Raw genomic sequence first — 26,620 nt, 5'->3', positions numbered from 1 at the left:
ACCCTGAGGGCTCACCCCTTCACGCAAATGCATGGTCAACAACTCAGCCATTATCACCTCAACCACTTAAATAAGCAGTCCACAGGTTAGACAAAGCAAAAGGGAAGAAAGAAATAGGAAAGTGAGTGAATGAATGTAAGTCAGATTGCCTCCATTCTCAGCTTTGCTTTCCAGAAGGTCTATCTGGGGACTGTCTGCGGTGACCATACAGTCCTGAACATCTGCCTTAACATGAACACTCGAAGAGAACATGAATCACAGGATCGGGCCATCGTCAAAATAGCAGCTCATTTACCGGACCTCATTGTCTATGGAGATTTCTCTCCAGAGCGACCTTCTGTGGATTATTTTGACGGAGTCTTGATGTTTGTTGATATTTCAGGCAAGCGCAAAAGGGATGTTTAATGTGGGGGAACAACAGGCTTGAATCGGAATCACGTGCAGAGCTTGACTGCAGAGCAGAGGGAGCATTTTCGAGTTTTTTGTGCTGTTACTGCAAATATTCCTACTGAGAAAACTGGAGGGAAGAGGGATAACCTGTGGACCTGCCTCCCTTTCTTCTTCCTTTACCCAGCATGTCCAGTAATGGGCAAATCTTTAAGGTGTCCACGTCCCAGGCCTGGAACTTCAGGCTCCAGTGGCCCTGTCCCAACTGACTCAACCCCCCACACCCCACAGCATCCCAGGCAAAATTGACCTCAGGAAATGGCCTCTCCAGATGTTGTTTACAGCTTAACAGGAAACTTGCCACCTCTTTAGAAGTCTTTGAATTTTATGAGTTTTCATTACCATGAAATGGAAGTTCTATATCCAGTTAAAGAAACTGCAGTCATCCCTGTACAAGTTGAGAAATTAGGAGGCAAGAGTTATCTGGTGCCTTTCCCTGACCCCTAAAATAATAAATAGAGAAGGCCCAATATCTGACACTTGACCAGCCACATAGATCACTTAAGAGAAACCCTGCCAGTTCTTAAAAGCTGAGACCCACTGCTCACCAGTGTGGTCCTCTTCTCCTGACTCTGTTTGGTTCCTCCCAGCACCCAAGGAAACTAGCTGCACATTTGTTACAGGTTTTACTGCAATGACTGAGAAGTTCAGCACAGCCATGTACATGGACAGAGGGGCTGAGCAATTGGTGGAGATCCTCAACTACTATATAAGTGCAATAGTGGAGAGTAAGTGTCCCCAGAGGTTTCTGGCTTAAGCATATTTCAATTCATTGTTTTTCTGTATTTGGTGGTTATAACCTGATAAAGTACTGTTGCTTAGCATTCTTCACTGTCCCCATGAAATGTGTATGAAACCAGTCTTTTTGAAATATAATACAGTACAAATGAAGGAATGCCGTCAAACCTCACTAGCACAGACTATTTGAGGGATTAGTTTTGCATTAGTTACAAAACTAAATTAGAGACTACTTTTAAAAGAACTGTAGTAGTAATTCTTTTAGTTATATTCAATAACTCTAAAAAGCTAGCATCAGTATAACTCAAACACAGTCATTAAGAGAATAGGCTATGAATAGATGAGTGATTTATAATCAACTTGTCAGTAATTTGTGTCCTAATAATGGATTCTGAAGTACTCCCAGCTGACTGAAACTTTGGTCTCCTTTTCAACCTCTGCCTACCAACTTGTTTGCATTATTAATTCGAACTATTCATGAAGAAAAGGATTTATTCTATGAAGGTAAACCTTAGGTCTAGTCTATTATCAGGCTCTGAGTTCCCTAGTAATATCTTAATATCACCCACTAGATAAAATTTGGTTGTCTTTAAAAGCAGAAACTGTATCTAATTCCTTTTCGCATTACACTCAGCGCAACGGTGCTCAACAAATTTGTGACGATGCAGAAATAAGAGGAAAAATGTCCATTTATGTCAGAAAGCCTAAATAAACAAAATGCAAATTGGTAATAAACAAAACCCAAGTTGACCATAGTTGTGGGTTTTTTCTGATTTTCAGTTCTTATGGAGTCCTGTCACTCATGTACTCACCCACGCTCACTCAAGCCCCTGCTCATAACATACATAGATCAGTGAAGAACGTCCCATTACCATGGGAGTAGGGTAGCTGTCCTTAAGCCTCCTCAGCAATCCCACCGTCTTCGTTCCTATCTTTTCCCATTCACAAAAACAGAGCAGGTACATAATCTAGTTCACTGTTCTCATTCTGCAGTTGAGGAAACAGACTTAAATGGATTTAAATGCCTTGTCTGAGATGACACCTTTAGTATAAACCTATTCTCTGAATTGCTCTTCTCTTGACCTAATTTCTATCCCACTATTGAGGAGTAGATTCGTTTTATTAGCTTTAAGAAATCAAAATTATGCTGTACACCTGAAACTTACATAATTTAAAAGAAAGAAAGAAGCCAGAGTTTGATTTTACCTTCTCTTTTTTTTTTCTCAGAAGTGTTGATTTTTGGAGGAGACATCTTAAAATTTGCAGGTATGGGGGCTTACCGACATAGCAGGGGTAAGAAAGGAATGCCGAGGGGCCTGTGCTCTGACAAACGAGGCATCTCAGAGAAAGCAGTGGCCAGCAGACCGGGTGGAGAGATGTTTGAAGCGTAATTCTGTACAGATTTCATACAAAATAGACTGACCCCCAGGGCAGGGCAGGACCTCTGGTGTGTCTTCCTCTTCAAGGTGATGCGCTGCTAGCCCTGTGGAAGGTGGAGCGGAGGCAACTGAAAAACATCATCACGGTGGTAATTAAATGTAGCCTGGAGATTCATGGATTGTTTGAGACCCAGGAGTCTGAAGAAGGCCTGGATGTCCGAGTCAAGATAGGTAAGCTCTTGAGAAAGAAGAGATGCTATAGCAATTTGGATATAGGTCCTGACTCCTGAGGCATCTCCCCTCTAAAGAGAAAACAGTAGAACATTGTGACTCAGGTCCACCATCTTGTCTTGAACTTTGGATTAGGTTAACCAGAATGTGAATTTTGGTTCCCTCACTTACCAGTTAAGAGAACTAATATCTACCTCATAGACTCTTACAAAAAAGTAAATTTAAGTGGTTAGTATAGTACCCGGCACATAGTCACCACTCCACAAAATAGTCTTTATCATTACTATTGCTGTTATTGTGATTAGGTCTTGCTTCTGTCAACAATATGTATCATTAAGCTCAACAGGGAGCAGCTTGTGATTACATAGATTCAGCAATGTCTTAAGACTGGTCCTCCCCCACGTCATGAGAATCATGTGCAAGAAAAGCTTAAAAGTTCAACCTGCGACACAGCTCCACTTAATAGAGGGCTTCTTAAATTCACACGTACAATAACAATCACACATATTTACAGTTGTGGTGCAGACATTACACTATGTCATTTCCGCTTCACCACAGTCCTGAGGTACAGGCATCAAAGGATCTCTTTCACAGGTGGGGAATGAGATTCTGAGAGGTGTAAAGGATGAGTTACAGCTGCTGCTGTGGGTGTTAGCTTCTGCCTAACTAAGCTTTGTAAACTTTGTAATTCTCGAGTATCAGAGATGATGAGAAGATCAGAGGTTATCCAATTAACTGTTTCTCAGTTTTCTTTATGTTATTCAGAATTTCCAAATTAGTTAAGTCTTCTGTTGAAAAAATAATCAAAGTTGTTATAATACTGAATCTTATTTTCCCAAGGTAACACCTAGAGAGTTTTGACATATTATCCTTCTTGGAAATGATGGGGACCCTTCATGTGGATGCTGATTGGCTGTTAGAGAAGTGAAATGGTTCCAGTACCTTTCCTTCTTTTTTTTTTTAATTTAATTTCATTTATTTTTAAATTTTTTAAATTGAAGTATAGTTAATTTACAATGCTGTGCCAGTCTCTGCTGTACAGCAAAGTGAATCACTTATACACATACAGACATTCTTTTTTTTATATGCTTTTCCATTATGGTTTGTCACAGGATATTCAATATAGTTCCCTGTGCTATACAGTAGGACCTTGTTGTTTATCCATCCTATATATAATAGTTTACATCTGCTAATCCCAAACTCCCAGTCCTTCCCTTGGTAACCACAAGTCTGTTCTCTATGTCTATGAGTCTGTTTCTGTTTTGTAGATAGGTTCATTTGTGCCATATTTTAGATTCCACATATAAGTGATATCATATGGTAATTGTCTTTCTCTTTCTGACTTACTTCACTAGTACGATAATCTCTAGTTGCATCCATGTTGCTGCAAATGGCATTATTTTGTTCTTTTTTATGGCTGAGTAGTATTCCATTGTATATATGTACCACATCTTCTTTATCCATTCGTCTGTCGATGGGCATTTAGGTTGTTTCCATGTTTTGGCTATTGTGAATCGTGCTGCTATGAATATAGGGGTGCATGTATCTTTTTGAATTATTGTTTTGTCCAGGTATATGCCCAGGAGTGGGATTGCTGGGTCATATGGTAATTCTATTTTTAGTTTTCTGAGGAACCTCCACAGTGTTTTCCATAGTGGCTGAACCAACTTACATTCCCACCAACAGTGTAGGAGTTCCCTTTTCTCCACACCCTCTCCAGCATTTGTTATTTCTGGACTTATTAATGATGGCCATTCTGACTGGTGTGAGGTGGTACCTCATTGTAGTTTTGATTTGCATTTTTCTAATAATTAGTGATGTTGAGCTTCTTTTCATGTGCCTACTGGCCATCTGTATGTCTTCTTTGGAGAAATGTCTCTTAAGGTCTTCTCCCCATTTTTCGATTGGGTTGTTTGTTTTTTTGTTGTTGAGTTGTATGAGCCGTTTGTATATTTTGGAGATTAAGCCCTAGTCTGTCACATCATTTGCAAATATTTTCTCCCATTCGGTAGGTTGTCTTTTCTGCTTTTTGTTTGTTTGTTTGTTTTTATGGTTTCCTTTGCTTTGCAAAAGCTTGTAAGTTTGATTAGGTCCCATTTGTTTATTTTTGTTTTTATTTCTATTGCAGTAACTTTTCTTTTAATGAGCCTAAGCGTCAGTATGTTTCAGAGGGAAAACAAACCATATGTATATATCAGGGGAAATCAGCCTTGACAAATCAGCATGGCCGAGAGCAAAGATAAAAAACAAATTATGATTATGTTAATTATAGTCATTTAAAAGAACTGTGTATCACTTATAGTTCATGTATACATACATTTCGTATACATGTCATATTTTACAAGTCTCTCTTCTGTTGCTTTGGTACCAAAACCTTCAGCTCCCAACTTGAAAACAACTGGAGGACACATTCTTGGGATAGAACCTGATGGTCAAGATGCCTGTTCCTTTCCCCTACCTTTTCTTCTCTGGCTGTTGCCTGAAATTTCACCCTAAGTGCTTATTTTCAGCTAGAGCCTCAATCTCTGATAAAATGCAAGTTGTTCCCAAACAGAAATCATTAAAACTGTCCTCTGTATAAATAAGAAGTGTAAATAAGTCAAAGTATAAATAAATTGAAGAAAAGATAAAATAACTTTTGGGACTGACAGGGCCATCTAGAGAGCTAAATGTCATAGAAAGGTGAAAACAAGTAGGTAACTTGCTAGCTTTGGGAGAAAAGGAGTTTGGGAAGGGCCAGACCCAGAATAGACTGCTCTGATTTCCATGTAAAATTTTAGAAACTAGATTTTGCTCTGGGATGCTCAAGATTCTGATTTGTCCAAGAACCCATGCTGCGGGGGACTAAGCCAGAACTTCTCATGCAAATCCATTGCTTGCCTTCTTGCCAGGCCTGGCTGCCGGCCACATCACCATGCTGGTCTTTGGAGATGAAACTCGAAACTACTTTCTGGTGATTGGTCAGGCGGTGGATGACGTGCGCCTGGCGCAGAACATGGCGCAGATGAATGATGTCATTCTATCGCCAAACTGCTGGCAGCTCTGTGACCGGAGCATGATAGAAATTGAGAGGATTCCAGATCAGAGAGCAGTTAAGGTAGGTGTGATCCTGTCACTTGCAGAAAGTTCTGCCAGTCTGTGCCAGGGGCCTCCTGTCAGAAAAGCCACTGGGAAACCACTGGTTCCATGAAGCTTCCGGGCTGGAGACTCGGATGGGGTCAATCTGGGTTAGATTAAAAATTATTGGTCCAGGGACTTCCCTGGTCGCACAGGGGTTAAGAATCCACCTGCCAATGCAGGGGACACGGGTTCGAGCCCTTGTCCAGGAAGATCCCACATGCCACAGAGCAACTAAGCCCGTGAGCCACAACTACTGAGCCTGCATGCCACAACTACTGAAGCCCAGGCGCCTAGAGCCCGTGCTCTGCAACAAGAGAAGCCACCTCAATGAGAAGCCCGCGCACCACAATGAAGAGTAGCCCCCGCTCCCTGCAACTAGAGGAAAGCCTGTGCGTAGCAACGAGGACCCAACACAGCCAAATAAATAAATAAATAAAGTATTGGTCCAGAACACCTCCTCTGGGAGGAACCAAGGCTGGTGAGTTCAAGAGGAAATGATCAGGCTTCTCCGTGGTAACTAAGGATGTGAAATTTGGGTATGGAGGCCTTTGGGGGGACTAGTGCCCTTGCTTAATGAAAGGAAGAGTCTCCTGGCTATTCCCTAGGAGCAGAGGGTTGTAGTTTTGATGGCTGCCATTGGCCTTCAGGTTCTCTACTCAACACTCTCCTAACTCAGGGTGAGGAATCACCGAGGGTGAGGATTGGAAGTGAGCAGGGGCAGCAAAGATTAGTGAAGGAAGAGACTTTTCCTGTGGCCCTGCCTAGTAGAAAGCACTGTAGTTAAGTTGAAGACCAACTATAAGCAGAACTGTTCTTGGGATATAGCCAATTAGAGAAAGGGGGCACAGCTGTACTGCTAGATGACCCAGGAATGAGACTGCTTGGCAGACGGAAAGAAAAGATAGTGAACACATGGAATTGCAGGCAAAGGTGAGAGCCCCCTCACCCCCCAACACACAATGTACTAGGTAAGCCTCAGTCTACAACCCTCACAGCCCTCCCCCACTCACTCTCCCAGTAATACACATCCCAGCTGCATGACCTAGCTGGCTGATAGCAATGCCCCCCATTCCCCATCCTCTTCAATCATTCCTTATACCTTTAAAAATTGTTTTTAATTTTTAAATTAATTTTAGACTCACAAGAAAGTTCAAAAATAATACGAGTGTTTCCCTATATCCCTTACCCAGCTTTCCCAATGTTAGCATTCTTCATAACCAGAGTGCAATAGTCAAAACCTGAAAATTAACATCGGTGCAATACTACTCACTAATTAAAGGCCTTATTTGGATTTCACCTGTTTTCCCACTGAAGTCCTCGGTGGAGTGTTCCAGGATTCTATCCGTGATCTCACACCACATTTTGTTATTTTTACTTAGCCTCCTGCAATCTCTAAAACAGTTTTTTAGTTTTTCCTTGTCTTTTATGACCTTGACATGTAAGAAGAGCATTAATCAGTTATTTTAGTGTATGTCCCTCTGTCTGGTTTTGCCTGATAGTTTCTCATTATTGGACTAAGGTTATCCATTTGGGGGGGCAAGAATGTCACAGAAATGAGGTTGTGCCATTCTCCATGTATCATATCTTGGGGTTCATGATCTTGATATGAATCTTATTACTGGTGCTGTTCCTGATACCTTTTTGGGGCATTAGCACCCTTTGTCTTCTTACGCTTGTAAGAAAGAAATGATGTACGGTTTAACCAGGCTTTATTTGAATTAAAATATTATAAAAGAATAAGAAAAAGAAGAAGAAAGTTCTAAGACTGGAAAAGTATATAGGTCAGCCCCTTGGAATGGCCCTCTGTGTGTATACCAAAGATTGAGATTTTAATGGCCAATCAGAGATATTTTTAATGTAGTCACATGCAGATAAATCTCTTCATTGTTTAAGTATGCCTGTCTCTGTTTATCATGTCCTGGATATTCAAAAGCATACACCCTGCCCTTTCTGTTGAGAAATTACATTCAAAGGACCAGACATCCCTCAGAATAACCAAAAACTTCTCTCTCTCTCTTTTTTTTTTTTCAATTTAGGTTAATTTCTTAAAACCACCCCCTTCTTTTAACTTTGACGAATTTTTCACAAAGTGTATGGCTTTCATGGATTATTATCCTTCTAGTGACCACAAAAGTAAGTACCCTCTATAGACAAAAGCCCTTGCCTCTACAATTGGTCAGTAGGGTCTTATACCAATGCCAGGGGCTCCATTACAAGTAATTGGCCTCCTCAGTACAGCTCCCAGTCCCAGCAGCACACAAAAGGGACCTCCTTCCCATTCCCCACAACCTTCCTCAGGTCCTCTACCTCTCCCTTGGCAATGACTCCTTCTCTCATTGTCCAAACATTTGCAAGTCTTTTCCATGATAAAAGAAAAAAATAAAACTTCTATGAACCCTACTTTTCCCTTCTAACCTTCACCACCAAACTTCTCAGAATAGTAATCTATATGTCTCTGCCTCTTCTTCTATCCTCTCATTTATTTATTCACCTAATAAGCATTGATTACATGCACCTCGGAGGTGAGGGGGCATGTGTTCACCTACTTGTCAGTCTTGAGCCCCTGCCATCTAGCTTCTGTCCATTCCTCCTGTCTACTGAGACTGTTTATGTCAAGGCCACTAATAACCATCAACTTACCAAACCAGCTGACCTCTCTTCAGGCCTCATACTGGGTGCTTGGCTTTAGATTACTCTCTTTTTCTGGATACTACCTTCTCCTCTTTCCTTGCTTTCAAGAATATTCTTTCTTAGTTTTGCTTTTACCCCTCAAACTATCCATTTTCAGTGCCCTTTCTATTCCTTAAATGTTGATGATTTCAGGGATCTGTCCTTGACTGTCTGGTCTTCTCTACCCACCTTTTGTGGAACCATTCATCTATGCTGGATTTCCCCATGACTCCACAGGGCTGGGACTAGGGTGAGGAAAGCAGGACAATTTAGGTGATACAAAACAAACTTTAACACTTCATGAAGTAGACAGTCTTCTGCAAAATGGTGCGGAGGGCAAGAAGCTTTTATAGGATAAAGAATAAAGGAAGAGACAAATAAAAAATATCTGATTGGCTGGGGTCATATAGTTAGTCTTGTTTGGAATGAGAAGGCCCAGGGTTGGCTTGGCATTTGGGGATTGGCTGACTAGATTATTGCATTTCTGGTTAAGAGGAGCATTTACAGGGAAACAAATGTTATCTAAGTCTTGGTTTGCTGACATGGCACCCTGGGCAGGGAACAGCTCCATCTTGGGCCTAGAAATTTATTTCAACATTGTCTAAATTCTATGCTACTTATCTTTCCCTACAAACCGTTTCTTCATCCGAACTAGAAACTTCAGAAACATCTTTGAATCATTTTTCTTTCTCATCATTTATGTGTAGGTCTTGAATATTTTGAGCATCACAAATAGTAGACTGTAATTTTACAAAACTGCAGTAGGTAATGGAGTGGGAGGGACACTGAGGGGAACTGTAGGAAAATTGACCAGGAAAGGCCAAGAACCCAAAAGTTCCAAAGATGGAGAAAGTCTGGTGACACTCCTTGAGTTGTATCCCATCCCAACTCCTAGATCTTAATGATGCCTTCAATAAAGAGCTTCTTCTGGCCTTATTTTGGTCACTGCAATACTGCAATGCAATTCTGGTGCTAAGTACCTGGAGTTAGCATAGATAGGTGGAGTCCTCCATAAGACTCTCCTTATTTCAGACACCAGCTGCAAGCTCTGAGATCACCAGGCCACCTGCACTTCTGACCAGTTGGCTACAGATCCAAGGGTTCCCAAAATGCTCTCAGGTTCAATAAATAATTCACTATAGTTCAATATTCACTATAACTCACAGAACTCAGGAAAGTGCTATGCTTACAATTATGGCTTTATTGTAAAGGATACAAATGAAGACCAGTGTTGTATTTATCTCTAGACACATTGGGTGAGGTCTGGGAGAGTCCCAAACATGAAGCTTCTGTATCCTCAGGACACATCACTCTCCCTGCACATCAAGGTATGATTACCAACCAGGGAAGCTCACCCAAGCTTTTGGGGGTTCAGAGATTTTATTGGTGTTTAATTAAGTAGGCATGTTGATTGAATCATTGGCCTTGCAATTGAACTAAATCTCCAGTCACCATTCCCTCCTCAGAAGTCCTGGAGGTCAGGCTCTAATCACCTGGCTCAAAGCCCCAACCCTCTTATCACATGCTTGGTCTTTCCAGATAGACCCCTATCCTGAATCATCTCATTAGCATAAATTCAGGTGTGGTCCAAAGGGCCCACAGTGAATAACAGAGACAGTCCTATTAACTGGGAAATCCCAAAGATTTAGAAGTTACTCTCAGGTACCAGAAACAAAAACCAGCCAAATTCTTTATAAGTTTTGTCTCCATAACCATTGCCACCGTAATGGTCTAGACCTTTACAACTCCTGCTCTCTTCCTGAGCTCTTTGCCTTTTTCCACAGTCTATTTAGTGTCATTTCTTGTTAATCTCCAATATTCACATGGGGCTCCAGCCAGGCTAGAGTAACATACTGTGCTCATTCTTGACTTTAACCAACTTGGTTTCCTCTGCTAGGAATGCCCTCCTCAATCCTCCTAGTAAAAAGCTATAAGTCATTCAAGATTGAGTAAAATTCCTAGTTCTCCTTCGAACCCTTTTCAGATTAAACCAGTTTGTCTAGACCCCTGCCTCCTCTGAATCTCTCTGGTCTTTATAATCTTTTAGCCCATTTGGCCTTTTTTCTATTTAAATTTTCTAAAAATATTATACTTGAATGTCCATAAGTCAGTGCCTCCAGGAAAAAGTCCAAGTTTCCTAATGACTTTTTTTCCCCCACACAGTGCCTAGCATGGTGTTTTAAATATACTAGGTTTTGAATATATTCCATAAAGACTTTAAAATTAAATTTTCTTCTTAATTTGTATCCCTTTCAGACTCCATTGATCTTTTTCAACTATTTTTTTTCACATTATCATTATTTTATTCCCTGCTAAAAGCCTATCATCCTTTCTTTCTCCCTCATTTTTTGATTTCTTCAAGCTCATTCTTACCACCTACTATCAGTCTATTTTAGAGTATGGAACTATCAACCATTATAGTAACGAGAACCATAGAGATAATGAAACCCCAGTGCTTTTTTTCCCTGGACAAGGAAGTAGGAGTCAACCAAGGCAGTGAAGTGACTTGTCCAGAGTCACACAGTTGGTATCAAACCTGAGATCAGAAGCCAGTGTCCTGAATCTTATTTGTGCTGCTCTTTCAACTCTGTCATCCCCTACATTCTGTCACCATTGTCCTCCATTGGCATTCCCTCATCTCTCCATTCCCATCACCTGTGGCAAGACTTTTAGCTCAAGTATGGAGGTGAAAGTCTCCTTAAGTTCTGAAGAGTGATGACAATTAGAACAGGGTTTTGAGCTACACACCACTGAATTTTGGGAAACCCGCAACTTCTGAGAACTTCTCATTGGATTTCCCTTGCCCCTGTTTGGCCACTAGGTAGCCCAGAGTGTCCTGACTGAACAGTGAAGACCACTGCCCAAGGGAATGGGGACTGGGAGGTGCCTCTCTCTAGCACTGCAGAGCCAAGCTTCCCTTTCTGAGCCTGCCCCTCCTTCTGCCCTCTTAGACCTCCTGAGGCTTGCTTGCATGCTGGAGTCCGATCCTGAACTGGAGTTGTCCCTACAAAAGTATGTGATGGAAAGCATATTGAAACAGGTATTTTCAAGTTTTAATTTATTGGCTTTTGGGGTGTCAGGGATCTTGGACAGCTGTTAAGATCAAGGAAATCAGTAGCTTGTAAAATGTTTCATTGAAGTAAAAAGAGGTGGGGCTGACATTCTCCATGTCTAGGTGACCGAAAAGTTTATTGTTCACATCAGGATACTTTTAAGAGTTAAAGGGGCATTATTCATAATTACACTGTGACAACAGGCGTAAACTAGGACTGTGTTGCCTTACACAACTGGGCAAACTGAAACTGTCCCAAGTATATAAGAACATATGGTTACCCTTTCTATAGGCCACATAGCAGAAAGACATCAAGTGAATGATACTGTTTCTCTTAAGTCACTTGAATTGGATCTTAAGCTTTGAAAGTTAATACAGATAATTAGAACTCTCAGAACTACCTCCAGCCCCCAAAGTTTTCCCTTTGCATTTGCTTAGATCTAGGTTCTCTCAAATGCATTAATCTGTGCAAGTTATAACTGTTTCTGAGCACTCATCATATGCCAGATACTCTACTCTTTCTTTCTTTCTTTTTTTTTTAATAGCCTACATATATTTGAACTACATTTATAGCCAACTGGTTCACCTTTTTTTTTAAAACTATTTATTTTTTTGGTTGCACCGGGTCTTAGTTGTGGCAGGCAGGCTGCTTAGTTGTGGCATGCGAACTCTTAGTTGCAGCATGCACATGGGATCTAATTCCCTGACCAGGGATTGAACCCAGGCCCCCTGAGCTGGGAGCTCAGAGTCCTATCCACTGCACCACCAGGGAAGTCCCTCTACCCTTTCATATATTTATTCTTCACAATCCTTAGCAGATATCTTTATCCCTTATAGGTGAGAAAACTGAGACCCAGAAGGATACCATGAACTTTCCTGAGGTTGTAAAGTAGGAAATGTGGCTAGGATTTGAACGCTGTTCTCTCTGAACCCTACATTTTTTGCACAGGCTATACACTGCCTCTAATATATGGCTGTTTTAATTCTTTTTTTTTTTTTGTGGTTTTATTTATTTATTTATTTATTAAGTAATTTATTTATTTTTGGCTGTGTTGGGTCTTCGTTGCTGCGTGCGGTTCTTCTCTAGTTGCGGCGAGCAGGGGCTATTCTTTGTTGTCATGCGAGGGCTTCTCATTGCGGTGGCTTCTCTTGTTGTGGAGCACAGGCTCTAGGTGAGCGGGCTTCAGTAGTTGCAGCACGTGGGCTTGGTAGTTATGGTGCACGGGCTTAGTTGCTCCATGGCATGTGGGATCTTCCCAGAGGGCTCGAACCCATGTCCCCTGCATTGGCAGGCGGATTCTTAACCACTGCGCCACCAGGGAAGTCCCTGGCTGTGGTTTTAAACCTGATAACTGGGAGGCTGATACGGTCACTAATTTTTTTTTAAAAATGAGACAAAAAACAGATCTGGCTTGGTAACTGGCAACCGTGCTCTGTAAGTTCTAGCGATTTGTTTTATCACCATCATGTAATGGCTCCGTCCCTTGGACCAGAGGTTTAAGGGTAATCAGTATAAGAGATGGGACATTGTGGTAGGCCAGATGCTTTTCAGAGCTCTGATTTCATCCAGATATGTACATGTCCTAAGTGCAAGGCTCCATTAGTCTTTTCTCACAGCACAGAGCAGGTGCTCAGCAAGCACATGCTGAACTCAACTTTGATGGCAACGCTTCATTCAGGTAGCGGTTACAGCATTCTCACGTCTCACTGTGGCTTCTCCTCTGTCCTTGGGCGTGGGGTATCCTCCTTGGTGAAGTCCAGGGTCTTCCTGTCAGTGATTGTCCAGCAGCCAGTTGTGATTCTGGTGCTCTCGCAAGAGGGAGTGAGAGCGCATCCTTCTAGTCCGCCATCTTGGTTAACGCTCTAGTCTGTTTTAATTCTTAATCCCATCAAAATGCAGTTGTGCCCTAGAGGAAATCTTTGTAGGACAAGCCTGATCAGTGGGCAGCTGCCTTCACAGTGTGGGTTGAAGAGCTATCAGAATGCACCCCTCCACATTCTGCTCAATTTAGAAACACTGCCTTTAGTGCCTGCAATTGTTCGACTCTTCAAGGTTTTTGAAGCTCAAGAGAGCCACCCCCTCTTCCCCTCCCTCCCTCTAAGAGATATAACACATTATGCTTCTTCAGCTGCTACCAGCTGAGAGCAAGGTCTACAGGAATGGGATATGTAAGACTCTGTGAGTCACTGTGAAAATTGTGGGTAGGAATGACGAACACCAGCTGAAGATATAACAGCTAAGGGGGCTGAAAGGAGGCAAAAGAGAAACCTTTTACAGCTTTACCAAGGCCTGTCCCTGCACTTCAAGAACAGAGATGTGGGGACTTCCCTGGTGGCGCAGTGGTTAAGAATCCACCTGCCAATGCAGGGGACACGGGTTCGATCCCTGGTCCGGGAAGATCCCACATGCCGCGGAGCAACTTAGCCTGTGTGCCATAACTACTGAACCTGCGCTCTAGAGCCCACGAGCCACAACTACTGAGCGTGCGTGCTACAACTACTGAAGCCCGGACGCCTAGAGCCTGTGCTCTGCAGCAAAGAGAAGCCACCACAATGAGAAACCCACAATGCACTGCAGCAAAGAGTAGCCCTTGCTGCAACTAGAGAAAGCCCGAGTGCAGCAATGAAAACCCAATGCAGCCAAAAATAAATAAATAAAATAAATTTTAAAAATAATAATAATTAAAAAAATAAAAAGCACCCCTAAAAATTCAAAGTAAAACAAAACAGAGAGTTGTAGGCATATAATAGAAAGATATGTTTAAAAAAAAAAAAAAAGAACAGAGATGTGGTTGCATTTTCCAAACCAAAACTCAGAACACATGGCCTGATAGAATAAAATTTTAATTATTTAATTAATTTATTTATTTAACATATTTAAAATTATGTATTTAATATTAATTATTGACACTTATTTTAGAAATTCATTTGAAAAATCAGAGAAAATTATCATATTGGTGAGTTAGAAATTATTAAATTATCTTTTATGAAAAGTCTCAAATTACATGAAACCAGGACTGTCTCAGCCTGCAAGATTCCCTATACACAACTGGCTGCAAGATTCCCTATACACAATTTCCTCTTTCATCCAGAAGATGTGTTTCATATAGCCAATGGAGAATTTGACACTTTTGTGCTCTTTGGGGGAGAAAAAAATGCAGTGATTCTCCCCCATTGGTTTGCTATGCAGTTAATTTAACAAAATTCAGGGCTGATGATATAGGCAGGGAGAATTTGGGAACACCCTCCTTTCCTTTCCCTGTGCCTGTTGTGGATAGACTTAGAGAAAAGATGGGAGCTGAATGAAATATACCACCCCAAGAGGCAGGGGAATGTTATAAATGGAATGTTGGACTAGAAGTCTGTAGATTTGCATTTTTGTTTGCTACTGTTTCCCCATGTGACTTGGGAAAATTATGTTATTTCTCCATCTCTCAGTTATCTAATTAGTAAAATGGGGATAATAATGCTGATTTTATTTCATTTGAGGATAAAATAGCATAGAATATGAAAATATTCTGGAAGGTACCTTACTATGAAAATATAAGGTTGAATTACATAGCATGCTATTCTTATTCCTACACTGTAAGGGAGCCAAAAGAACAGCAGTCCTTTTTTTATTGTGATGGCTCATATTGGCATGAGGGAGATAGCAGATGGGGCAAGGGAGTGGTGTCTGGCCAAAAATGAGCAGGTGTGTAGGTTCCCATTGGAAGAGATTTTGAAAGGCCATTCCATTTCCATCTTTTTTACTTTGGGTTGCCTCTTCTGTGTTGTACCTCCCAACTTTGATAACTTCAGCTTCCCTAGAGAATCTCAAAAGGCTAGTTCTATCCCAGTGATAATTTTGGGTGTAGGGGTGATATTGGGAGGAAAGATCCACTGCCAAGGACACATGTTAAGGAAAGCTTCCCTCTAAACTGCAGATTGATGACAAACAGCTTCGGGGCTATTTGTCTGAGCTTCGCCCAGTGACGATCGTGTTTGTGAACCTGATGTTTAAGGAACAAGACAAAGCAGAAGTCATAGGCTCAGCCATCCAGGATGCCTGCGTGCACATTAATTCTGTCCTGAGGGTCTTCCGAGGCCAAATCAACAAAGTCTTCATGTTTGACAAGGTAAATTTCCCACTGAAGGTGTGGGTACCTACCAATAATTTAAGGTTAGCATTCATGTCTATGGACATGGGGGAGAGGGAGGGAATAGACGCCTTTAACCTAGAACTATCAGTCTTTATTCATAGTTATAATTACAGCTTACATGGTGGATATGGCACTCACTATGTGCCAGGCATTGTTCTCCACACTTTACATATTTTACTCATTTCTCCTCATGACTACTCTAAGAGGTAGGTACTGTTCTTATTGTCCCCAATTTACAGATGAGGAGGTTTAGGGAGAGTTGAGGATACTGAGACAAGATGAGATTAAATGGGGGACTGGGATTCAAGCCCAGGTAATGTGCCTTCTTCGTCTGTGCTCTTAACCACTGTGTTCAACTAGCTTTTACGATACATACGTATATCTGCAACCCAGGGTATAACGCATCTCCCAGAGATTTTAGGTCAGGTTTCTAGTAACCGTCATACCCCAGAAGCTGTAACTTCCAATAATCTCCACCTGCCATATGTACACTTCCCGTTCCCCTTTCAGTTTCTTAATCAGTTGGGGTGGGTGTGGTGGTGGGTGTCACATCTAGCTCTCAGTGTTTTCAATCTGCTCTTATTCAATTCAGAGAAAAATGATGTGATAAAAATTATCACAGAAGTGCTCCTGAGAATTGACTCCCCATCTCAGGTGTTTCTGTATCTTAAGAGCAGGGCACTCAATTACTGCCCCACACTCATTCATTCACTCATTCAGTAAGCACTTATTGAGCATTTCATAGCCACTGCAAGCTAGGGCTGCAGAGATGGGTAACTCACACACGTTGTCCCAGAACCAGGCAGAAAGAACAAATTCTTTGTAGGAAAAATAAACTCTGTGCTTCTGAGGGAGTGGGGCCCTCCAGCACAGTGTGCTCTGGTACTTTCTTCCATATTCATTCATGAGTATCATCAGAAAAGAGCATAGAACCTAAGAGAACAGTCTTCGGTGTCTAACAGACACTCCAGACAATTCCTGGAGAGAGAGTTCCTGACTCCAACGATTCCCAGCTGTGTGACCTTAGCAAGTCATTGAACTTCTCTGAGATATGGTTTGTTCCTGAATAAAAATAGGGATATTATTTAAATGGGGATAGTATTTGCCTCAAATGATTGTTGGAAGTTTTAAAAAATATATGTGTGAAGCGCTTGTTGCAATGCCTAGTTCACGTCAGCACTCAGCAGATGAGAGATGCTAGTCTCACTGCCAGCGTGAGACCTTCCCAAGCCACTAGGCAGAATTTCCAGGCAAAGCAGACCAACCAGTGGCCCCAAAGGGGCTGCCCTCTAGTCTCTTCACAGACCTGGATTCAGGGCTCCCCTCGCACATCCCAACAGAACCCAGCGCCAGTTAGGATTTGATTCTTGGTCAGCTTCTTTTTGGAGAGGGTTGAAGAAATGGAGGTATTTTACTGTTCTTTTGCATTTTATCAGGATATAACATACAAAGACTCAAATTTTTAACTCATTGGGCCTTATTCATTATGCCCTTTTCTTACAGAAAACAGCGTCTGAGATCGTTTTTTAAGGGACTGGTAGTAAAAGTGCCAAGTTTTAGAGTTTACTCTCTGCTTGAAAGAGTTAACTTTTTGCGAGAAAAACCACTACCAGCTTAAGCCTTTATCCTTAAGAAAAATGAATAATAACAATTTCTGAAAAGAACTTTAGAGTTTATAAGGTATATGTGTATATATGTGTGAATATGTATATATAATATATTAATATTTTCAGTAGCCAAGCCAACCTCAGCAAGTCTAGGTTATACCCATTTTCAGATTCATAAACTGAAGTTCATAGAGTATAACTGACTTGTTCAAGTTTCTACACTTGGGAAGTGGCCTGAGAACACAGATTTTCTGATTCCAGAGCTGGTGCCTTTTGCTCTGTGCTGCTTCTTGGCCTTAAACTTAGTACCTTGCAGCCCAAGACCTTGGCCACAGGAGAGAGTAGAGGAGGGTGCACACAGATAGCTCAGTACAACCCACTATCTCTGGAGCAAAATCAAGCCCCTCTCAGGATCAAGCCCTACTGTTGATGATGCACTAGAAGTTACATGAAGTTTGCTAAAAATAAAATGGGTGTGAGAGAAATCATGATGAAATTTGTTTCAGAGAGTGAAAATTGCTGTCCCCCCTCCACTGGGCCTTCTAGCTGGTCCAGTTTAAAGCTGACTGTCCACCAGCTGTGCTTGCTGATTCTCTCCCTCACAGGGCTGCTCCTTTCTCTGTGTCTTTGGTTTTCCTGGGGAAAAGGCACCTGATGAGGTCACTCATGCCTTGGAAAGTGCTGTGGATATATTTGACTTCTGCTCTCAGGTCCACAAGATCCAGTGAGTGTTTCCAGACCCTGATTTCGTCTGGTCCCTGACCCTGTTGTAGGATATGGGGAGATAGGACAAGTGTCAGGGAAGAGGAAGGCAGGAGAAGGCTGTCCTTGCCTGGGTGCCCTTATGTCTGCATTCATTACTCACCTAATGTACAGGTAGGGTGAGCAAACCCAGCCCTGACGCAGTCAGACGGGCGATGGTCAAGGCCAGGTGGAGAAAGGATACTCCTAAAAAGTCCAGATGCACCAGAGAGAGTCTAACTGAGTTGTCTCTCTCTACTCTGGCTTACTTTCTGGTAGAGGTCGCACTCCCAACTATGTTGGAGACCTGAGTTGATTTTTAATAACTAGGAGATAAAGTAAGTCCTTGGGTTGGAAATTTATATATTGATCTGGCCTCAAGATGATCCACTGAGTAAAACTGTCAAGATAATGTTTACCATCCTCAACCCCGGCTGCCCAAGAGCCCAGTGCCCTCAGGCTCCCCCAGACTGAGCACCCCAGTGACCCTACTTGCGGCCCACTCTGGTCTACTCTAACAGGTACCACCCCTTGCCCTAAATATCCCACCTTCTCAGCCTCTAGTCATCTGGATGCATTAGCAAAGTTAGCTTTTGATGCCACACACTGAGTTACTTCCTTTCAAAACAATGACCCTGTTCTTTCTAGCAATCACAAAAGATAGTTAAAATTGTTTACGCAAAGTCATTCTATATTGAAAGTCCATTTGGAGTGATGAGCTTATTTTCCAGAAAAATAGCTCAGATGAATACTTAAAAATAGCAGAAAAGTGAACTGAGTTATCACTTCTAATAACTTAGTTCTCTGTCACAGACTGCCCCTCCTTTACATCGCCAGGCCATGTATAATTGCCCTAACCTAACTACAAAGGGAAGAGAGTTATTTCTTGAAAATCCTTTCCCACCCCTCCCCCATCCCATTCATCACCTTGTCCCCACCCTCCCTGCCTTCTCTGTGCTCATTGTCTTTGCCTCTTTCCTCACAACTCTCTTTCTGCCCGGAGCCAGCACTGTTTCCATCGGCGTGGCCAGCGGGATTGTCTTCTGCGGAATCGTTGGACACTCTGTGAGGCACGAGTACACAGGTGTGCGGGGCTAACTTATCTCCGTCTTCCTTTCAGCAAACACTGTGCCTTGCCACTGGGCTTGGTGGGAGGAAGGACAAAAATAAGTGAGACGTGGGCCCTGCCTTCAGAAAGTTTACAGTCTTCCAGATGGAACCAAGCCGTATAGCTTTGCCTCTTGACAACTCAATGATTGCAAATATGCATTTCTGGGGCTATGATTGAGTATAAGAAATATGCAGCCATTGGAGGGGAGCCATGGGGGGCCATAAGCTCGTGGGACGATGGGCCTTTATGTTAATTTTCTGTTCACATTAAACAGTTACTCCTCTTAATTCTTGGGATAGGTTAGGACTGCTTCTTTTTTTTTTTTTTTTTTTTAATTTATTTATTTTTGGCTGCTTTGGATCTTCGTTGTGGTGCACGGGCTTCTCATTGCGGTGGCTTCTCTTGTTGCGGAGCACAGGCTCTAGGCGCGTGGACTCAGTAGCTCTGGCTTGCGGGCTCTAGAGCACAGGCTCAGTAGTTGTGCCGCACGGGCTTAGTTGCTCCGTGGCATGTGGGATCTTCCTGCACCAGGTCTCGAACCCCTGTCCCCTGAACCGGCAGGCAGATTCTTAACCACTGCGCCACCAGGGGAGCCCCAGGACTGCTTCTTAAAAATTACGAATATTGGCATTACTGATAAATAGTACTAATCTCAAAAGGAAATAGTAAGTAGGTGTTATCTCAAGATTTCACTGCTCTTTCCTCTTCAATCCTATTACGGTTTTAAATGTTCAGAAATAATACATCTAAAATACTGAATACATGTAAAACTGAAATAGTTATGTCTGAAATGATATGACATCTGAGATTTTCTTCAAAATAATACAGGGTGGAGAGTGGATGGGAATGGGGATGGAGCGGGATTGGCCATGGGTTAATGGTTTTGGGGACTGGGTGATGGGTATATAGATTCATGATACCATGCTTTATTGTATGGTCAAATTTCCCCATAATAAACTGTTTTTAAAAAACGAATATCTTAATCAGGAATACTCAAGTTTATGTCAAAGTGCAACATTTAATACCTAATTAGTAGTATTATTAACTGAGGGCTTACTAGCAGCCCAGTACTTCTCAAAGTTCTTTATGTGTATTAACTCATTAATCTTCATAAACCACCCTCTGAGAGAGGTACTATTATCAACCCCATTTTACAGATTAGAAAACTGAGCCATGGAAGAGTTCAAGTATTTTGCCCAAGTAATTTACACATAGTAGTTAGAGGTAGAGCTGAGATCCAAACCTGCATAACCTGGTTTCAGACTCTGTGCACTAAAGTGTATTACCTCTTACAATATCCCCTAAACCAATCCTACACACACACTCCTTCCAGCCCCATTTACTCACTCTTAAAAAATTAAATGAAGGCTCATACACAGGAACATGCAGACCCAGTTGAAGATCACTGTTCCAGGCCCAAGCTTGTGCTTATCTCTCTTGTAGCAGAAGACCAAGTATACCTCATCTGAGGGCCCTCAGGCCCTGTCCACCATCCCAATTAACAGAATCCTCTCCATATTCAGGGTCCTGCTATCCCTAAGCAGATCGTCCCCTTAGCCTCCCAGGTGGCTAAACGAGTTAACTCCCTATATATTCTAAAATAGCCATTGGCTGAATCTGGGTAGTTGAAGGTGAGATTGCTGTGTCATCCATGAGAGGCAAAGGGAGTAAAGGGTAACAATGCCGGTTGGGGACAGTATGCCTCAGATTACACTCAGTTCAATGGCTGTTTTCTCCCAGCTCTTTGCCTTTCTCTCTCCTTCCTATTATAGTCATTGGTCAAAAAGTCAACATAGCTGCCAGGATGATGATGTACTACCCAGGAATCGTGACCTGTGACTCCGTCACCTACAATGGCAGCAACCTACCAGCCTACTTTTTTAAAGAGCTTCCAAAGAAAGTCATGAAAGGTGTTGCAGATTCTGGACCAGTGTATCAGTGTTTGGGCCTTAATGAGAAAGTGTGAGTGTGGGGCATTGATCTTGCAGTACTTTTTAGTAAAGAAGTGGGACAATTATGATAGCAAAACGACAGGTCACCCATTTCAGATTCAAAGCCAGCTCATGAAATTAAAATCTATTCCTTCCCAGACCAAGGCCCAGATTTCAAATTCCTTCATCTTCCTCTATCCTGCTGATAGTATAGCACGGTGGAAGATCCCGTTCTACCCTCAGTTCTGAGACTATGAGGGTAATTCTTCAAAGGTTGTGTAAAGAGAACAGAGAATCCCCTCATTCGAGTATCTATTTGGACACAGATGGACCCAATCACCAACCATTAACTATTGATCGCATCAACTGTGTGTCCAGGCATTGACAGGGATTGCTCCTCCTCTAGGTGTTTAGAGAAATACATTCCCTCAAAGCCCAACTTGCTCTCACATTGGGGCTTAAAACCCCTCAGTATCTTCCAATCATTTTCATGATAATTTTCAAATTCCTTGCAATGACATACAAAGTAACCATCTGCCTTTCCTACCTCATCTCCTCCTGTGCCATTTCCTCTGGGTGGCGGGCCGGGGGTGGGGGTGGGGGGCTTCTAAGGGGATTATCCTCCCTTTCACTCATTCAATCCCCAGTCTCCTAGGAAAACCACAGTCATTTTTTTTTTAACATCTTTATTGGAGTATAATTGCTTTACAACGTTGTGTTAGTTTCTGCTGTATGTTATACAAACATAGTGAATCAGCTATATGTATACCTATATCCCCATATCCCCCTCCCTCTTGCATCTCCCTCCCACCCTCCCTATCCCACCCCTCTAGGTGGTCACAAAGCACTGAGCTGATCTCCCTGTGCCATGCAGCTGCTTCCCACTAGCTATCTATTTTACATTTGGTAGTGTATATATGTCCATGCCACTCTCTCACTTCGTCCCAGCCTACCCTCCCCACTCCCCATGTCCTCAAGTCCATTCTCTACGTCTGCGTCTTTATTCCTGTCCTGCCCCTAGGTTCATCAGAACCATTTTCTTTTTTTTTTAGACTCCATATGAAATTTGTAGTGAGGTGGATGGACCTAGAGTCTGTCATACAGAGTGAAGTAAGTCAGAAAGAGAAAAACAAATACCGTATGCTAACACAGTCAGTTTTTGAAATCCAGCTCAAGGATCTCCTCCTCTCTGAAGCTGCCTTTGGAAGCTACCCAACCCCAGCTCAGACAGTTTAGCTGTTTCCTCCTCTGTGTAACTCTATAGCACATTAGAACATTCATTATGCTCATCACAATCACAGACTCGATGTGCCTTTTCACCTCCTACACTGGGAACTTTTTGAGGATAGTGATTATTTCTTGTTCATTCTTATATCCCCAATGCATGGTAGGCATCAGTAATGACGAATAAATGAATGAACAGCATGGAAAGCTCTATATAGTAGTGCTTGGTGGATGGAAAGTGAGAAGGTATTATTCTTTATACTAGCAAGCTAGAATCTGGGTCTTAAAGGGTCAGATAACAGAATCAGGGCTATAATTGGTTCAAGGAGTTTTTATTATTCATCTTTGTATTCCCAGGGCTCAACACTGTTCTTGGCATGTGTAGATCATCAATAAAATGCTGTTCGAATAAATGAATGAATAATAATTTTTGTGAGCCCTTATTAAATATTAGGCACTTTACCTCAATATCAACTATATGAGGTAGAAACAAACTATTATTAACTCTATTTTATAAATTTAAAAACTGAGACTCTGAGACGTTAAATGACTTGTCCATAGCCATAAATCTAGTAAACAATTGAGCCAAGGTTCAAAATGCCACAATAATGCTGCATTATAGCCAACCACAAAACCTCAGTTGTATACAACAGTAAATTTTTACTTATCTCATGAATTTGTGGGGTTCAGCTGATCTTGGCGGATTTGGATGATCTTGCCTAGGCTTGTTCACATGCCTGGGGTTCAACAGGTTGTTGGCTGATCCAGGACGACCTCAGGTGGGATAACGGGGAATTTTGGCTGACATAACTGGGACAGTTTGATTCTATGTGTCTCATCTTATATTGGGCTAACCCAGGCATGTAGTCATGGCAATATCAGAAGATCAAGAGAGAGCAAGCATTTTTCAAGCCTCTATGTCATGTTTGCTAACATCCCATTGGCCAAAACATTCACAAGTCTGAGCCCAGAGTGGGAGGACACTGCAAAGGTACAGTACATAGCAAAGGGCATAGATACAAGTAGGGATGAAGACGTGGCGCCTTTAATGCAGTCAGTCTACCACAGAAACTATCTACTGCTTCTGAAACTACCAGGACTATCTGATCCCAAAGCCTGCCCTCTCTATGGTTTCTCTATACCATCTCTGCAAATAAGAGACTATAGAAATACACATACAAATATGAACAGGGCCTGATTCCTGTCCTGAAATCTAATGGGGAAGACAACATACACAAAATTAGCTGTATATTACATAGGAAACTTTGGTATGTACTACAACAGAGGCATAACAAGGTAGTATGATAGTATAAACAAGGGATTGAGCCATTTGTCTAAAAAGGCCCCTTCAAGAGATGATATTATGCAGTGGGCAAGCATATGCCCCTGGCCTAGTTTTAGATACTGACCCTGTCACTATCCTCTGTCACCGCTAGCCATGGGATCTTGTTCAAGTTAAATTCTCTGTACCTCAATTTTCTCATTTGTAAAATGGACATAATAATAATAATACCTTCTTAATAAGGTTTTTGTCAGGAGTAAAGAAAATGATACATGTACAGCACTTGAAACTGCCAGGCACATAGCATGTGTTCCACAAAGGTGAACGATCATTGTTTGAGCAATTGGTAGAATCTTTCCATGCTCTGAGACAATATAACACATCTAACTTTATTGGGTCCCATACTGAGTGCCTGGTTTCCCTAGAAAAGGGTCAGTTCTACCAATGCAGACTCAACTCATTTTTTGAACAACGTACCAGGTGCTGTGGTAAAGGCAGCTACATAAGTTGTTTGGAGACTCTATTACCAGGTAAGAACTTCTCCTTTCCCTTCCTCTTGGCATCTGCACCCCTTGATAGACCCCTTGATAACAGGGGATAGATTCCTGTTAGAGACTGAAAAGGAGGCTTTCTGGGAACTAAGAACTAGTCCCTCTGGCTCTCAGTATTTCCCTGTTTTGATGCTAACATCTTTTCTTTTCTTCTCTTCAGCATGTTTGGGATGGCATACCTCATCTGCAACAGAAATGAGGGTTACCCTTTGCTAGGTAGGTAGTGAGCCTTGATTTTTAAACCTCTTTATCGAACTATAACAAAACACACAGAAAAGTACACCAATGATAAGTCTTCAGCTTAATGAATTATCACAAAATGAATGTAGAATCACCATCCAGGCCAAGAAATAGAAAAATAACAGTACTCTGGAAACCCTCACATGCTTTATCCCTCTCCCTTTACCCAAAGATTTCTAACACCCTAAATTACTTAGGCCTGTTCTTAAAATTTATATGAATGAAATCATATATTGTGTAATTATGTAAGCCTTCTTTAAATCAACATTACATTATGAAATTCATCCATATTGTTGGATGTAGCTATAATTCATCCATTTTCATTGCTGTGTAGTACAGTTGGCCCTCTGTATCTGCAGGGTGTGCATCCATGGATTCAAACAACCACAAATCAAAAAAAAAAAAAATTTTATTTTAAAATTTATTTATTTATTTATTTTCGGCTGCGTTGGCTCTTTGTTGTTGCGCACGGGCTTTCTCTAGTTGCGGTGAGCGAGGGCTACTCTTCCTTGCGGTGGGCGGGCTTCTCATTGCGGTGGCTTCTCTTGTTGCGGAGCACAGGCTCTAGGCACGTGGGCTTCAGTAGTTGTGTCACGCAGGCTCAGTAGTTGTGGTACACGGGCTTAGTTGCTCTGCGGCATGTGGGATCTTCCCGGACCAGGGCTCAAATCTGTGTCCCCTGCATTAGCAGGTGGATGCTTAACCACTGTGCCACCAGGGAAGCCCCCCCAAAATTTTTTTTAATTCCAGAAAATTCCCAAAAGCAAAACTTGAATTTGCTGCACACCGGCAACTATTTACATAGCATTTACATTGTATTTGCTATTATAATTAATCTAGAGATGAGTTAAAGTATACAGGAGGATGTGTTTATGTTGTATGCAAATACTACACCATTTTTTTTTTTAACATCTTTACTGAAGTATAATTGCTTTACAATGGTGTGTTAGTTTCTGCTTTAAAACAAAGTGAATCAGTTATACATATACATATGTACCCATATCTCTTCCCTCTTGCATCTCCCTCCCTCCCACCCTCCCTATCCCACCCCTCTAGGTGGTCACAAAGCACCGAGCAGATACTCCCTGTGCTATGCGGCTGCTTCCCACTAGCTATCTATTTTACAGTTGGTAGTGTATATATGTCCATGACACTCTCTCACCCTGTCACATCTCACCCCCCCCTCCCCATATCCTCAAGTCCATTCTTTAGTAGGTCTGTGTCTTTATTCCCATCTTGCCACTAGGTTCTTCATGTCCTTTTTTTTTTTTTTTCCTTAGATTCCATATATATGTGTTAGCATACTGTATTTGTTTTTCTCTTTCTGACTTACTTCACTCTGTATGACAGACTAACTCCATCCACCTCATTACAAATACCTCCATTTCATTTCTTTTTATGGCTGAGTAATATTCCATTGTATATATGTGCCACATCTTCTTTATCCATTCATCCGATGATGGACACTTAGGTTGCTTCCATGTCCTGGCTATTGTAAATAGAGCTGCAATGAACATTTTGGTACATGACTCTTTTTGGATTATGGTTTTCTCAGGGTATATGCCCAGGAGTGGGATTGCTGGGTCGTATGGTAGTTCTATTTTTAGTTTTTGAAGGAAACTCCATACTGTTCTCCATAGTGGCTGTATCAATTTACATTCCCACCAACAGTGCAAGAGTGTTCCCTTTTCTCCACACCCTCTCCAGCATTTATTGTTTCTAGATTTTTTGATGATGGCCATTCTGACCGGTGTGAGATGATACCTCATTGTAGTTTTGATTTGCATTTCTCTAATGATTAAGGATGTTGAGCATTCTTTCATGTGTCTGTTGGCCATCTGTATATCTTCTTTGGAGAAATGTCTATTTAGGTCTTCTGCCCATTTTTGGATTGGGTTGTTCGTTTTTTTGTTATTGAGCTGCATGAGCTGCTTGTAAATCTTGGAGATTAATCCTTTGTCAGTTGCTTCATTCGCAAATATTTTCTCCCATTCTGAGGGTTGTCTTTTGGTCTTGTTTATGGTTTCCTTTGCTGTGCAAAAGCTTTTAAGTTTCATTAGGTCCCATTTGTTTATTTGTGTTTTTATTTCCATTTCTCTAGGAGCTGGGTCAAAAAGGATCTTGCTGCGATTTATGTCATAGAGTGTTCTGCCT

At 41.7% G+C, this 26,620-nt stretch overlaps 1 protein-coding gene across 1 annotated transcript in view; it reads left to right on the top strand.

Moving 5' to 3' along the window:
- Window positions 1-231: 231 nt before the first annotated feature.
- The window catches only part of ADCY10 (adenylate cyclase 10), a 96,048-nt gene continuing 69,659 nt past the window's right edge, over window positions 232-26,620 (top strand). The window contains exons 1-12 of the mRNA XM_068538359.1: window positions 232-382; window positions 1,071-1,175; window positions 2,413-2,451; window positions 2,652-2,795; window positions 5,687-5,892; window positions 7,952-8,048; window positions 11,537-11,625; window positions 15,564-15,755; window positions 17,992-18,110; window positions 19,135-19,211; window positions 21,011-21,200; window positions 24,387-24,442. Of these exons, the coding sequence (XP_068394460.1) occupies window positions 232-382; window positions 1,071-1,175; window positions 2,413-2,451; window positions 2,652-2,795; window positions 5,687-5,892; window positions 7,952-8,048; window positions 11,537-11,625; window positions 15,564-15,755; window positions 17,992-18,110; window positions 19,135-19,211; window positions 21,011-21,200; window positions 24,387-24,442 (1,465 nt within the window). The remainder of the gene's footprint in view (window positions 383-1,070; window positions 1,176-2,412; window positions 2,452-2,651; window positions 2,796-5,686; window positions 5,893-7,951; window positions 8,049-11,536; window positions 11,626-15,563; window positions 15,756-17,991; window positions 18,111-19,134; window positions 19,212-21,010; window positions 21,201-24,386; window positions 24,443-26,620) is intronic.

Source organism: Eschrichtius robustus, chromosome 3 (genome assembly GCF_028021215.1).
Source record: "Eschrichtius robustus isolate mEscRob2 chromosome 3, mEscRob2.pri, whole genome shotgun sequence".
NCBI classification, from domain to species: Eukaryota; Metazoa; Chordata; class Mammalia; order Artiodactyla; family Eschrichtiidae; genus Eschrichtius; species Eschrichtius robustus.
The sequence above is the reverse complement of the archived record's forward strand: the minus strand, read 5'-3'. Positions and strand labels throughout refer to the sequence as shown.